Source organism: Salmo salar, chromosome 02 (genome assembly GCF_965601325.2).
Source record: "Salmo salar chromosome 02, fSalSal1, whole genome shotgun sequence".
Classification (NCBI taxonomy): domain Eukaryota; kingdom Metazoa; phylum Chordata; class Actinopteri; order Salmoniformes; family Salmonidae; genus Salmo; species Salmo salar.
Window position 1 is genome coordinate 77,317,542 of NC_138292.1, and position 15,936 is coordinate 77,333,477.

General features: G+C 40.3%; 1 protein-coding gene and 1 long non-coding RNA gene across 2 annotated transcripts; both read left to right on the forward strand.

Annotated features, from left to right (window-relative positions):
- Window positions 1-3,767: 3,767 nt before the first annotated feature.
- On the forward strand, window positions 3,768-5,996 carry LOC106592846 (uncharacterized). The gene is made up of 6 exons (XM_014184199.3): window positions 3,768-4,546; window positions 4,644-4,675; window positions 4,787-4,845; window positions 4,941-5,155; window positions 5,344-5,600; window positions 5,757-5,996. The coding sequence occupies exons 1-6, from the start codon at window positions 3,778-3,780 to the stop codon at window positions 5,994-5,996; spliced, it is 1,572 nt and encodes a 523-aa protein (XP_014039674.3). The 5' UTR covers window positions 3,768-3,777.
- A 23-nt stretch (window positions 5,997-6,019) lies between these two features.
- LOC145862593 (uncharacterized) lies at window positions 6,020-11,091 on the forward strand. Its single transcript, XR_014382085.1, has 3 exons — window positions 6,020-6,163; window positions 6,374-6,400; window positions 8,768-11,091. It is a non-coding gene; the product is annotated as an uncharacterized LOC145862593 (long non-coding RNA).
- Window positions 11,092-15,936: the final 4,845 nt, after the last annotated feature.

Here is a 15,936-nt window from a genome sequence, read left to right on the forward strand (position 1 = left end):
ATTCATATATTCATGTTCTTTATTTTATATCACTAGTCAGGTTTTTCTATTCCTTCCTCACACGTGTCACCTTTTGTTATTTTAGAGAACGTTGGGTGTTCCAGCTCTGCTGCTGACCACTCTGGAGGAGCTCACTGAATAACAGCTGAAGACATTTCAGTCTATCCTGACTAGTGTCCAGAACACTGAGAGACACAACACAGTGGATCAGATGGTGGAGAGATACGGCCCTGAGGGAGCTGTGAGGAACACACTGAGGACCCTGAGGAGGATGACGCTGGTAGACCTAGCAGAGAACTTAGAGAGAGATCACACTAGAGGTAATATAACAAGAATGTACATCAATCTATACATCACAACCACAGTTCAGTGTAGGTCTAACCAGAAACAACATTCAACTGACTTCATTATAACGTTCAGCAGACCCCTCTTATTTATTGTATGTATCCAGGTGATCTCATTGTGAAATCAATAATTTATTTTATTTAGAATCAATAGTATAGTGTCTCAGTAATCATGGCTGTACTTCTCTTCTTGAGCTGCCCAAATTCAAACCAATCAACAGAAGAGTCAGTAAGTAAGAGTAACGTTTGTGGGGGACAAACTTATTGACAATACATACAATACTGATATAAGAAAAAGAAGCCTGGAGGCGAAGCTAAACAATACATTAAATATATCTGACATGGAGGACATCTCTCTCTCTCTCTATCTGTTCCAGCTCTGCTGCTGAACACTCTGGAGGAGCTGAACATAAACGAGCTGAAAACATTTGAAAACTACCTGTCTAGTGGCCAGCTGCCTGGCTTTCCTCCCATCCCAGAGAGCCAGCTGGAGAACACTGACAGACAGGTCACAGTGGATGAGATGGTGGAGAACTACGGCCCTCAGAGAGCTGTGAAGATCACAGTGGAGATCCTGAAGTGGATGAATCTGGATGATCTGGTAGAGCAGTTAGAGAGAGATCACACTAGAGGTAATATAACAATAATGTACATCAATCTATACATCACAACCACAGTTCAGTCTAGGTCTAACCAGAAACAACATTCAACTGACTTCATAATAACATTCAGCAGGCTCCTCTTTGGTAATTTGTATTGAGGATGTATCCAGGTGACCCCATTATGATTAAACAACAATCCAACATGCATTACATTCCATACATACAATCACCAATACAGTAGGGAAGATTTCACAAACAGATGAGACTTTCTAATCATGACTGTATATCTCTTCCTGAGCTTCCTAATCTGGAAGATGAACCAGAATGATCTGGCAGAGAAGTTAGAGAGATCAGAGAAGTAGGATTGTAGACAAGAACCCTAACTGACTCTCTATCTCCCTCCTATCTTCCCCTCTATTTCACATGTTTCTCAGGTATTCCCACTGCCTCGTACAAGTCCTCAGTCCAACCCAGGCCCCTCTACGGCGCGAAACCCCCACTTCTGTTCAGCTCCCCCTCCTTCCTTCACCCTGGTTCATCCAAGAAGTTGTCTTCGATATCTGGTTGCTCAGGACAGCTCAGCTCACAGGTAAGAGGACGGTTAGAGAAGTGTAGGATCACTTCTACCCTCATATGTTACATCACCTGTACTCACTGTCATAGTCAGTTCTACAGTTCTACCCTCATATGCTAAACACCTGTACTCACTATCATAGTCAGTTCTACCCTCATATGTTACATCACCTGTACTCACTGTCATAGTCAGTTCTACAGTTCTAACCTCATATGTTACATTACCTGTACTCACTGTCATAGTCAGTTCTACCCTCATATGTTACATCACCTGTACTCACTGTCATAGTCAGTTCTACCCTCATATGTTACATCACCTGTACTCACTGTCATAGTCAGTTCTACAGTTCTAACCTCATATGTTACATTACCTGTACTCACTGTCATAGTCAGTTCTACCCTCATATGTTACATCACCTGTACTCACTGTCATAGTCAGTTCTACCCTCATATGTTACATCACCTGTACTCACTGTCATAGTCAGTTCTACAGTTCTACCCTCATATGTTACATCACCTGTACTCACTGTCATAGTCAGTTCTACAGTATGAAATGATACAGTACACACATATAGTCTAGATAATTAACTAATCTCTCATGTACACTATGAGTGGTGGTGGTCAGGCTGCATCCCTACACACACACACACACACACACACCCCCTCTCATTTTAAAATGTGATCTTGCACTGTTAGAGAAATTAGTGTGTGTGTGGCTATGTTCATGTTCTTGATTGCAGTAGTCAGTATTTCTATCCCTTTACTTACACTACTGTTCAAAGGTTTGGGGTCACTTAGAAATGTTCTTGTTTTTGAAAGAAAAGCACATTTCCTGCCCATTAAAATTACATCAAATAGATCAGAAATACAGTGTAGACATTGTTAGTTGTAAATGACTATTGTAGCTGGAAACAGATTATTTTTTATGGAATATATACATAGGTGTACAGAGGCCCATTATCAGCAACCATCACTCCTGTGTTCCAATGGCATGTTGTGTTAGCTAATCCAAGTTTATCATTTTAAAAGGCTAATTGATCATTAGAAAACCCTTTTGCAATTATGTTAGCACAGCTGAAAACTGTTGTTCTGATTAAAGAAGCAATAAAACTGTCCTTCTTTAGACTAGTTGAGTATCTGGAGAATCAGCATTTGTGGGTTCGATTACAGACTCATAATGGCCAGAAACAAAGATGGTGGAGCAACTCAGACACTGGCAGTGATAAAAAAAAGAGAGAAGAGACATGTCCATCTGGCTAGAAGTTCTAGAGCCTTGTACAGAGAGGCAGCAGGCAGCAAAGACACTGGAATCACAAAGGACAAATATGAACTGGTCACGGTGAGGAGGAGAGGGGATGTTTAGGTTCACATAACCCACACCTGGTAAAAGACATGGAGACAGACAGACTGACAGAAAGAAAGGGTTGTCACCAAATTAAATTTTTATCTGTTCTGTTGTTGTTTTCTTAGAAACCTACAGAGAAGAAAAGAGAAGCTCTGCTGCTGGCCACTCTGGAGGAGCTGAGCACAGACGAGCTGAAGATATTTCAGCAGGAACTGACTCCAAGCAAACAGCTTCCACCTTACCTGACTGGCTTTCCTCCCATCCCAGAGAGTCAGCTGGAGAACGCTGACAGACAGGTCACAGTGGATCAGATGGTGAAGAGATACGGCCCTGAGGGAGCTGTGGAGATCACACTGAAGATTCTGAGGAGGATGAACCGGGAAGATCTGGCAGAGAAGTTAGGGAGATATCACAGTAGAGGTAACACAGCCAGACGATAGAGCTATCATTACACTCAGATCTGGGATATTGAGTGATAGAGATTCACACAAAGATACCGCACAGCATGTTGACTGTTTCTGAACTGACTATTATACTAGCCTGTTGGTATGTTAACCAGATAACAACACTTTAAACTCTCTCTCTCCCTCTTTTCACTTTACACTTTCTTTCTCTCTCTTTTTGATGACCCCTGCAGGAAAGAAAAGGAGAACAATTAAGGAACCATCCTGGCCTGGTCTAGTTTCTAGGGGCAAAAAGATTAAGGATTGTGTCCCACTGACTGGCAGAGCCCCATTCTTCATCAAACATAAGGTGCCTGATTGTCCCTGCCCTTCTCACTGCTGCCATGGTGACCAACATGTTCACAGTAGGACAGAAAACAGGTCAAATTTACATATAACATTTTACTATTATAGAAGTATGTTTCTATCTATTCTGTTGATTTGAATCTAGAAAATCCCCAAACCTGGAGATGGACTTTTTAACCATCCTGGAGAGACCACTGGAGATGGCTAACAGTCTCAACACAGAGGTATCTGTGAACACCCAGGAGAACATCCAGGAGAACACCCAGGAGAACATCCAGGAGAACATCCAGGAGAACATCCAGGAGAACATCCAGGAGAATGTCCAGGAGAACACCCAGGAGAACACCCAGGAGAACGTCCAGGAGAACACACAGGAGAACACCCAGGAGAACACCCAGGAGAACATCCAGGAGAACACCCAGGAGAACACCCAGGAGAACACCCAGGAGAACGTCCAGGAGAACACCCAGGAGAACACCCAGGAGAACACCCAGGAGAACATCCAGGAGAACATCCAGGAGAACACCCAGGAGAACACCCAGGAGAACACCCAGGAGAACATCCAGGAGAACATCCAGGAGAACACCCAGGAGAACACCCAGGAGAACATCCACGAGAACATCCAGGAGAACACCCAGGAGAACACCCAGGAGAACACCCAGGAGAACATCCAGGAGAACACCCAGGAGAACATCCAGGAGAACATCCAGGAGAACATCCAGGAGAACACCCAGGAGAACACCCAGGAGAACATCCAGGAGAACACCCAGGAGAACATCCAGGAGAACACCCAGGAGAACACCCAGGAGAACATCCAGGAGAACATCCAGGAGAACACCCAGGAGAACACCCAGGAGAACACCCAGGAGAACACCCAGGAGAACACCCAGGAGAACACCCAGAGGATGGATGAGGAGTTGGGAAGAGAAAGGGGTAACAGCTATAAAGCAAACATCTCAATCTGGAACAATGATGAAGTTGAAGTTGTATAGTAAAACATGATGATTGATGTTTATCTGGTTCTCTTTAGATTCTCCTCTCTTCCTGGATCACCATCACATGGTAAGACCCTCACTGGAAAGAGAGGAAGACTGAAGGAGAGAACATTTGAATTTAAAAACTATTCTTCACACTATTGGTTGAATTACACTATCTATTGTTTCTACATTTTAGAGTTCTCCAGATGAATTTACACCGGAAATCCATGATCAGGACAACAGGGGAGAGTACCGGTAACTTGATATATTTAATGTTTCTCATTGGTAGTTTGTATAAAACCTTAAATCCAGGAAAATCTCACAAAATGAAATCCTTGTTTGTTCTACAGGTTAGAGTGCCCCCGTGCAGGTCTGTTCCAGTGCAGTATAACAGGCCTGGTGTTTAGGATGGAGGGAGAGGGAGAGGTGCTCTATAGGACAGTCCCCTGGGACTGGAGGCTTCTAGCCCAGAATGGCAAGAGACCTGCAGGACCCCTGTTCAAGTTTACATGCCTTAAGGGGTCTGTCTGTCAACTACACCTCCCACACTGTGAGATCTACAATAGTGAGTAATCATATCATGAAGGGTTAACTTCACTTTTCATGTTTCAGGACTCTTCTGAAAGAACATATTCTCATTATTTCCATATTATTTACACATTATTATATATTTTATTTTCTGCTTTAGTCTCAGCATTGTTATGTTTGTCTTGTTGGTCAGAGAAAGCTCTAAATGTTATCTTTCTTTACCAGGTGGTGGATGTGACTTCCTGTCTGTAGCCCATGTGGCTGATGACAACATGGATTTTATCTGTCCACATAAGATAACAGAAACACACATCATAATAAACATCAGTGGATTCTCTGCTTATGGTGAAGTCAAGGATGAAGACTCACCCACCGTTCCTATAAGGGCACTTGTCTTGTTGTTCTACAAACCCCCAGTTGTTCCTAAAAAGAGATCCATCCTGAATGTGTTGTTGCTTCCCAGAAATGCTGTGATCAGGGAGGTAAGAATATCATGAATGTCAATTCAATCAAGCACACACTGTGGTAAACACACAGGACATTAAACCACAAATTCATGTTTTGGTAATGTTTCTGCTTGGATAATGTTTTCTGATTTAAACAAAGAATAACAAGTGATTTTATGAAAACATTCCAAGGTGCAGGAGGAGTGGAAAAGAAGGAATGGAGACAAATACATCTATATTGAAACAAATTCTCACTGCCAACTAACTCCCAACCAAAAATACAACTTCTCCACAAATCTTACAGATGATTATCTAATTCAACCAAAGGTGATATCTGAGCTAGAGAGAGAAGAATCATTGTTTGCATATGCAAATTATCTTATGATGTTGTTACCTTTAAATATTGAATTGTTATATCATTTGATAGACTAACACTTTATCTTTCTACCAGGATGCAGAATTTGTGGATTTTGAATCCTATGAAAATTACATTCCAACATTCCAGTTGTTCATACAAACTGTTGTTGAGCAAGTTAATCTTCTTCTGAAAGAAAATGGTGGTGAAGAATCTGTCTGGGACAGACATGTCTGGCTTCCAGGTAACACAAAGCAGTAGTAGTCGGTTTTGAATTATTGTTATTTAACTATGATGTGAATATTTTATTTTTGTACATTTATTTTATCAGAGAGTTATACTTAGAACAAGGTCTCTTTTACAGACAAGAATATATTATATCATATGCTTATGGTTGGTTATAATGAACGTACCTTTTGTCAGATAGTAAAACACCTTCTCTTTTCATCCACAGCCTCACCAACAGATGTCATCTCTACAGGTACTGTTGACCTTCCACTGACATTCACCATCATTATAAACCTCTCACTAACACACTAGATATTCACCACCATTATAAACCTCTCAATAACAAACTAGAGATTCATCACTATTATAAACCTCTCAATAACAAACTAGAGATTCACCACCATTATAAACCTCTCAATAACAAACTAGAGATTCACCCCATTATAAACCTCTCAATAACAAACTAGAGATTCATCCCCATTATAAACCTCTCAATAACAACTACAGATTCATCACTATTATAAACCTCTCAATAACAAACTAGAGATTCATCACCATTATAAACCTCTCAATAACAAACTAGAGATTCATCACCATTATAAACCTCTCACTAACACACTAGATATTCACCACCATTAAAAACCTCTCAATAACAAACTAGAGATTCACCACCATTATAAACCTCTCAATAACAAACTAGAGATCCACCACCATTATAAACCTCTCAATAACAAACTAGACATTCATCCCCATTATAAACCTCTCAATAACAACTACAGATTCATCACTATTATAAACCTCTCAATAACAAACTAGAGATTCATCACCATTATAAACCTCTCAATAACAAACTAGAGATTCATCACCATTATAAACCTCTCAATAACAAACTAGAGATTCATCACCATTATAAACCGCTCAATAACAAACTAGAGATTCATCACCATTATAAACCTCTCAATAACAAACTAGAGATTCATCACCATTATAAACCTCTCAATAACAAACTAGAGATTCATCACCATTATAAACCTCTCAATAACAAACTAGAGATTCACCACCATTATAAACCTCTCAATAACAAACTAGAGATTCACCACCATTATAAACCTCTCAATAACAAACTAGAGATTCACCACCATTATAAACCTCTCAATAACAAACTAGAGATTCATCACCATTATAAACCTCTCAATAACAAACTAGAGATTCATCACCATTATAAACCTCTCAATAACAAACTAGAGATTCACCACCATTATAAACCTCTCACTAACACACTAGATATTCATCATCATTATAAACCTCTCAATTATAAACTAGAGATTCACCACCATTATAAACCTCTCAATAACAAACTAGAGATTCATCACCATTATAAACCTCTCAATAACAAACTAGAGATTCATCACCATTATAAACCTCTCAATAACAAACTAGAGATTCATCACCATTATAAACCTCTCAATAACAAACTAGAGATTCACCACCATTATAAACCTCTCAATAACAAACTAGAGATTCATCACCATTATAAACCTCTCAATAACAAACTAGAGATTCACCACCATTATAAACCTCTCACTAACAAACTAGAGATTCACCACCATTATAAACCTCTCAATAACAAACTAGAGATTCACCACCATTATAAACCTCTCAATAACAAACTAGAGATTCATCACCATTATAAACCTCTCAATAACAAACTACAGATTCATCACCATTATAAACCTCTCAATAACAAACTAGAGATTCATCACCATTATAAACCTCTCAATAACAAACTAGAGATTCACCACCATTATAAACCTCTCAATAACAAACTAGAGAATCACTACCATTATAAACCTCTCAATAACAAACTAGAGATTCACCACCATTATAAATCTCTCAATAACAAACTAGAGATTCATCACCATTATAAACCTCTCAATAACAAACTAGAGATTCATCACCATTATAAACCTCTCAATAACAAACTACAGATTCATCACCATTATAAACCTCTCAATAAGAAACTAGAGATTCACCACCATTATAAACCTCTCGATAACAAACTAGATATTCACCACCATTATAAACCTCTCAATAACAAACTAGAGATTCATCACCATTATAAACCTCTCAATAACAAACTAGAGATTCATCACTATTATAAACCTCTCAATAACACACTAGAGATTCATCACCATTATAAACCTCTCAATAACAAATTAGAGATTCACCACCATTATAAACCTCTCAATTATAAACTAGAGATTCATCACCATTATAAACCTCTCAATAACAAATTAGAGATTCATCACCATTATAAACCTCTCAATAACAAACTAGAGATTCACCACCATCATCAACCTCTCAATAACAAACTAGAGATCCCCACCATTATAAACCTCTCACTAACAAACTAGATATTCACCACCATTATAAACCTCTCAATAACAAACTAGAGATTCATCACCATTATAAACCTCTCAATAACAAACTAGAGATTCACCACCATTATAAACCTCTCAATTATAAACTAGAGAAAGTTAATCCTAGACAGTGTCGTATCATCCTAGACAGTGTCGTATCATCCTAGATATATATTAAAATCCTCATTTCCCCCTCTCAGTTTCAGCTGTTTCCCCAGCAGCCACTCCTGCCAACACCTCTACCCCCCCTGGCAGTATCTTCATCAGAAGACACAGGATTGCTCTAGAGACTCGCCTGGGAATCTTACAGCCTATATGCCTGCGTCTCCAGGTTTGTGGGGTTCTGATTGACGAAGAAAGGGAGGAGGTCAGCAGATACACCAAGATCCTACAGAACCAAGCCTTACTGGATATGGTGGTGAGGAAGGGGGCTCGCGCCCAGGAACACTTCTACCAGGTCCTGAAGGAAGTAGATCCCTGCCTGGTCAAAGACCTGGAAGAGCAGACAGTCTGAGACAGGTAGCCATGGATACAACGACATCAGGAGATATAATATCACTATACTACTACATGATCTGAGAGAGACATACAGACTGAGACAGGTAGCCATGGATACCACCTCACAACCTCAGAAGATATCAAAACATTTATCAGAGACAGAGAGCAGTACTTTGAGGAGGAGCCATCCTGACCAGAGGTCGTTGGTGTGTAACGTGATTGGACACCATTCTCACCATCACTCCCATCAGTCTGTAGTTTACTTTACAAGCCCCAGATCTGAGGCAAGGTGACATCACTGTGAGGCTACTGTCTACCAGACAAGTACTCTGGTACACTGGCTGCAGACTACAAGATCAGGGACTATTTTTTATTATAATTTTTTTTTATATATATATATTTTTATAAATATAAGTCGGAAGTTAACACATACTTAGGTTGGAGTCATTAAAACTCGTTTTTCAACCACTCCACCAATTTCTTCTTAACAAACTATAGTTTTGGCAAGTCGGTTAGGACATCTACTTTGTGCACGACACAAGTCATTTTTCCAACAATTGTTTACAGACAGATTATTTCACTTATAATTCACTTTATCACAATTCCAGTGGCTCAGAAGTTTACATACACTCAGTTGACCATGCCTTTAAACAGCTTGGAAAATTCCTGAAAATGATGTCATGGCTTTAGAAGCTTCTGATAGGCTAATTGGCATCATTTGAGTCAATTGGATGTGTACCTGTGGATGTATTTCAAGGCCTACCTTCAAACTCAGTGCCTCTTTGCTTGACATCATGGGAAAATCTAAAGAAATCAGCCAAGACCTCAGAAAAGAAATTGTAGACCGCCACAAGTCTGGTTCATCCTTGGGAGCAATTTCCAAACGCCTGAAGGTACTACGTTCATCTGTACAAACAATAGTACGCAAGTATAAACACCATGGGACCAGGCAGCCATCATACCGCTCAGGAAGGAGACGGGTTCTGTCTCCTAGAGATGATCGTACTTTGGTGCAAAAAGTGCAAATCAATCCCAGAACAACAGCAAAGGACCTTGTGAAGATGCTGGAGGAAACATACAAAAGTGTCTATATCCACAGTAAAACAAGTCCTATATCGACATAACCTGAAAGGCTCGCTCGGCAAGGAAGAAGCCACTGCTCCAAAACCGCCATAAAAAAGCCAGACTACGGTTTGCAACTGCACATGGGACAAAGATTTTACTTTTCGGAGAAATGTCTTCTGGTTTGATGAAACAAATATATAACTGTTTGGCCATAATGACCATTGTTATGTTTGGAGGAAAAAGGGGGAGGCTTGCAAGCCAAAGAACACCATCCCAACCATGAAGCACAGGGGTGGCAGCATCATGTTGTGGGGGTGCTTTGCTGCAGGAGGGACTGGTGCACTTCACAAAATAGATGGCATCATGAGGATGGAAATTATGTGGATATATTGAAGCAACATCTCAAGACATCAGTCAGGAAGTTAAAGCTTTATCGCAAATGGGGTCTTGCAAATGGACATTGACCCCAAGCATACTTCCAAAGTTGTGGCAAAATGGCTTAAGGACAACAAAGTCAGGGTTTTGGAGTGTCCATCACTAAGCCCTGACCTCAATCCTATAGAAATTTGTGGGAGGAACTGAAAAAGCGTCTGCGAGCAAGGAGGCCTACTAACCTGACTCAGTTACACCAGCTCTGTCAAGAGGAATGGGCCAAAATTCACCCAACTTACTGTGGGAAGCTTGTGGAAGGCTAACCAAAACGTTTGACCCAAGTTAAACAATTTGAAGGCAATGCTACCAAATACTAATTGAGTGTATGTAAACTTCTGACTCACTGGGAATGTGATGAAAGAAATAAAAGCTGAAATAAATAATTCTCTCTACTATTATTCTGACATTTCACATTCTTAAAATAAAGTGGTGATCCTAACTAACCGAAGACAGGGAATTTTTACTAGGATTAAATGTAAGGAGTTGTGAAAAACTGAGTTTAAATGTATTTGGCTAAGGTGTATGTTAACTTCCGACTTCAACTATATATATATATATATATATATATATATATATATTATATATATATATATATATATATATATACACTGTTTAAGTTTATATAATGGTTTTTTTAAGAGCATGAATCTTTTTGACATTTTCACATCATTATTTTCCAACATTAGGGACTGGTGGTCTCCTTTCGTGATTGATAATGAGAAATAGACAAAACTCTCACTCTTGAGATAACAAATCTATCCTTCACCCAAAAATGGGTTTTAAGGTTAGGTATGATGTTTCGGCCCCACCCCACACAAAGGTTGCAGCCACATTTTGATCTTATTTCTACTAATTGGTCTTTTGATCAATCACATCAGATCTTTTCACATGATCTGATTGGTCAAAATACCAATTAGTCAACAAAAGATCAGAATTGGTCTGTCTGTGCCATATTCATCAACTCACTGCATATCTGTAAGACGCATTCTACAAATAAAAAGTAACCGTAATTTCTGTTGAACCACTGAGGTGAGAGAGCGGAGTTGGGGTTCCCTTCCAGTCAATTCAAGAAGTACACTGACATTCCAAATCTCTTCAATGCTTTTCAATGAGGAACACTTAGAATTTGGTTTACTTTCTGAATTGACTGGAATTAAAATGGAATTGACCCCAACCCTGGATGAGAGAGGAGGTGGGCAGTAAAGCCACCTGGGTCTTACAGATAAGAAGTAAGCATAGGCTGATTAAAACACCTGGTTTTCTGAGCAATCTTAAGAATTATTAGGGCATGTAAACGCCTTAATCAGCGTTCCAGCGGGGTATTTGATCTGTGCATGTGCTAGCACTAGCCGAGCGAGCCTCCCTCTTTAGGGCGAGAGTGCCATCAGGTATTCTGGTTTCAGACACTAGCCGAGCGAGCCTCCCTCTTTAGGGCGAGAGTGCCATCAGGTATTCTGGTTTCAGACACTAGTTGAGCGAGCCTCCCTCTTTAGGGCGAGAGTGCCATCAGGTATTCTGGTTTCAGACACTAGCCGAGCGAGCCTCCCTCTTTAGGGCGAGAGTGCCATCAGGTATTCTGGTTTCAGACACTAGCCTAGCGAGCCTCCCTCTTTAGGGCGAGAGTGCCATCAGGTATTCTGGTTTCAGACACTAGCCGAGCGAGCCTCCCTCTTTAGGGCGAGAGTGCCATCAGGTATTCTGGTTTCAGACACTAGCCTAGCGAGCCTCCCTCTTTAGGGCGAGAGTGCCATCAGGTATTCTGGTTTCAGACACTAGCCGAGCGAGCATCCCTCTTTAGGGCGAGAGTGCCATCAGGTATTCTGGTTTCAGACACTAGCCGAGCGAGCATCCCTCTTTAGGGCGAGAGTGCCATCAGGTATCCTGGTTTCAGACACTAGTTGAGCGAGCCTCACTGTAGTGCATATGTGAATATGATGGTATTGTTGAACTTTTTTGCATTGTCATGTCATTACCTCTATAAACAAATGTATCTGATGGATGTTTCATTCTACAGTTGATCTATGGTTGATACATGATACATGTCTCTAGACCACAAGATTCTCTGATGTTTTAGTAGAATAAATATAATAGAACAAGATATGAGAATAGAATAGGCCTATAATAGAATACAACACAATACCACAAAATACAATACAACGCAATACAACACAACACAACATGATACAATACAACACAATGCATCACAATACAACATAATAAAATACGACATAATACAATCCAACACATTACGACATAATACAATCCAACTCAACACATTACAACATAATACAATACAACGCAATACAACACATTACAATGCAACAAAATGCAACATAATACAATACAACATAATACAATAAAATTCAACACAACATAATACAATACCAATAAATACAATACAACACAATACCAATAAATACAATACAACATAATACAATACCAATAAATACAACACAACATAATACAATACCAATAAATACAGCACAATATAATACAATACCAATAAATACAACACAACATAATACCAATAAATACAACACAATACAACATTCAATACAACATTCAATACAACATAATACAATACCAATAAACACAACACAACATAATACAATACAACACAACACAACAGAATGCAATGCAACATAATACAATACAAAATGATACAATAAAACACAATACAATACAACATAATACAATACCAATAAACACAACACAACATAATACAATACAACACAACACAACAGAATGCAATGCAACATAATACAATACAAAATGATACAATAAAACACAACACAATACAACACAATAGATCTAATCAAGAACCAGAGGGCTGATACCACCTTAGAAGAGTCACGTGACTGGCCACTGGTTATTTTGTGTTGTCCTGTCGTTTCTGTCATCTGTTCCTTGCTGTTCTTGTTTTCTTCCCTCTTAAAGATTGCTTCCTGTGCGCAAAGGTTGCTGAGGTCTGGGGAGGATGAGGTTGGCTGGGGCAGTGGGGTAGCATTAACCAGGGCAGTATTTTGTTTGTGTTTATGTTTGGTTGGTGTGGTGTTCCGGGGTCCTTGCTGGTCCCCGGTTTTATAGGGGGGGTTGTTTTTTGTGGATTTGTTTTGGCACTTCAACACCCCTCATTATCACCATCCATGCACGCAACCACTCACTTACACTACTGATTACTGACTACACACACAGCATTGTTAATTGTATATAGTTTACATTAGTTAATAAATATATTTCTGTTATTCCTTGATCTCCATGTTGTCTCCCTCATTGTTACGGGCTACGAGCCTGTTCGTGACACTACATACTGTCACGTCCTGACCAGTATAAGGGTTATTTGTTATTGTAGTTTGGTCAGGACGTGGCAGAGGGTATTTGTTTTATGTGGTTTGGGGTGTGTGTATTATGTAGAGGGCGTTTGATTTATTATTTCCGGGTTTTTGGTCTATGTTCTATGTTTTGGTATTTCTATGTTCTTTCGGGGTTGTTGTATTTCTATGTTTAGGTTAATGGGGGGTTGGACTCTCAATTGGAGGCAGGTGCTTTCTCGTTGCCTCTGATTGAGTGTCCTATATATGGGTAATTGTTTGGGTTAGTGTTTGGGAGATTGTTTCTTGTTTTGCGTGTGTATGCATGACAAGACTGTTTTGTTGATCGTTCGTTTTTCATTTTGTTATTTTGGTGTTTCCTTGGTTTAAAATTAAACTATAAGATGAGCATCCACATTCCTGCTGCGTTTTGGTCCTCTATCCCCGACGACAACCGTGACACATACATTCAGTGTGACATCTTAGAAGTTGTTGGTTTAAAATGATGGGTGTTGTACAAAACAAATATATCCGAGATTGACTCGTCTCTAACAAATCTAACCAATCAGAGTATCAAAGTTGATAACGTCCTCATGTAGGCCACCTCTAAACCATCAGAAAGGTCAGAATGTATTTGCATTCTAGAAATCGTCAGGGAGATGGTGTGGGAACCGGCCACTAGTGGCAAAAATTAGTATATCAAAAAAGGTTTGGTATACCTCAACTGGTATGCCATCCAACCCTGGAGTTTTCCCAGACTGGATGGCATAACAGTTGAGGTATACCAAACCTTTTTTTATGTACTCAGAGGACCGTTATTAGGTAGTTAGAGATGAAGGGGAAATAGAGAATCAGAGAGTAGATACAATAGGTGGTAGAGCTAGTTAGAGATAAAGAGGAGATACAATAGGTGGTAGAGATATAGATAAGTGTGTGTGTGGCTATGTTCAAGTTGTTTATATCAGTAGCCAGTATTTCTATTCCTTCCTTATATCTTGTCACCTTTTTTATTTTAGAGACCCCAAATACTGGCTGTTTCAACTCTGCTGCTGGCCACTCTGGAGGAGCTCACTGAAGAACAGCTGAAGACATTTCCGTGGTACCTGATTAGGGGCTGGCTGTTTGGCTTTTCTCCCATCCCAAAGTGGCACCTGAGGAACGCTGACAGTCAGGTCACAGTGGATCAGATGGTGGGGAGATACAGTCATGAGAGAGCTGTGGAGATCACACTGAAGACCCTGAGGAGGAAGAACCAGAATGATCTGTCTAAGTTAGAGAGAGAGGTGAAACAGCAATAACAATTAGTCCGTTCTTTAAAAGTTCAGTTCCTCCTCCCGGGTGGTGCAGTGGTCTAAGGCACTGCATCGCAGTGCTAGCTGTGCCACCAGAGATTCTGGGTTCGAGCACAGGCTCTGCCGCAGCCGGCCGCGACCGGGAGGCTCATGGGGCGACGCACAATTGGCCCAGCGTTGTCCGGGTTAGGGAGGGTTTGGCCGGCAAGGATATCCTTGTCTCATCGCGCACTAGCGACTCCTGTGCGGGCCAGGCGCAGTGCACGCTGACCAGGTCGCTAGGTGTATGGTGTTTCCTCCGACACATTGGTGCGGCTGGCTTCCGGGTTGGATGTGCGCTGTGTCAAGAAGCAGTGCGGCTTGGTTGGATTGTGTTTCGGAGGACGCATGGCTCTCGACCTTCCCCTCCCTCGAGTCCGTGCAGGAGTTGCAGCGATGATACAAGACTGTAACTACTACCAATTGGATACCACGAAATAGGGGAGAAAAAGGGGTAAAAAAATAAATCAATAAAAAAAAAGTTAAGTTCCTTGTTTGACTGAGGGTGTCATTATCTTTCCTTCACACAACTAGAACCACAACGCTGACAAACTGAGAACCATCCTGGATACCGTAGCCCTTGAAAAGATGTAGACAGCTAAGTAATAATAATTTCTCGACATAACAATAATCCTTATGTAGGTTTTTATTTATTGATGGGCTAATTATTCCTCAAACTGCTCTCTTGATCCCATCCCCACAATGTTTCTGATTGTTTGTTAAACGATGTCT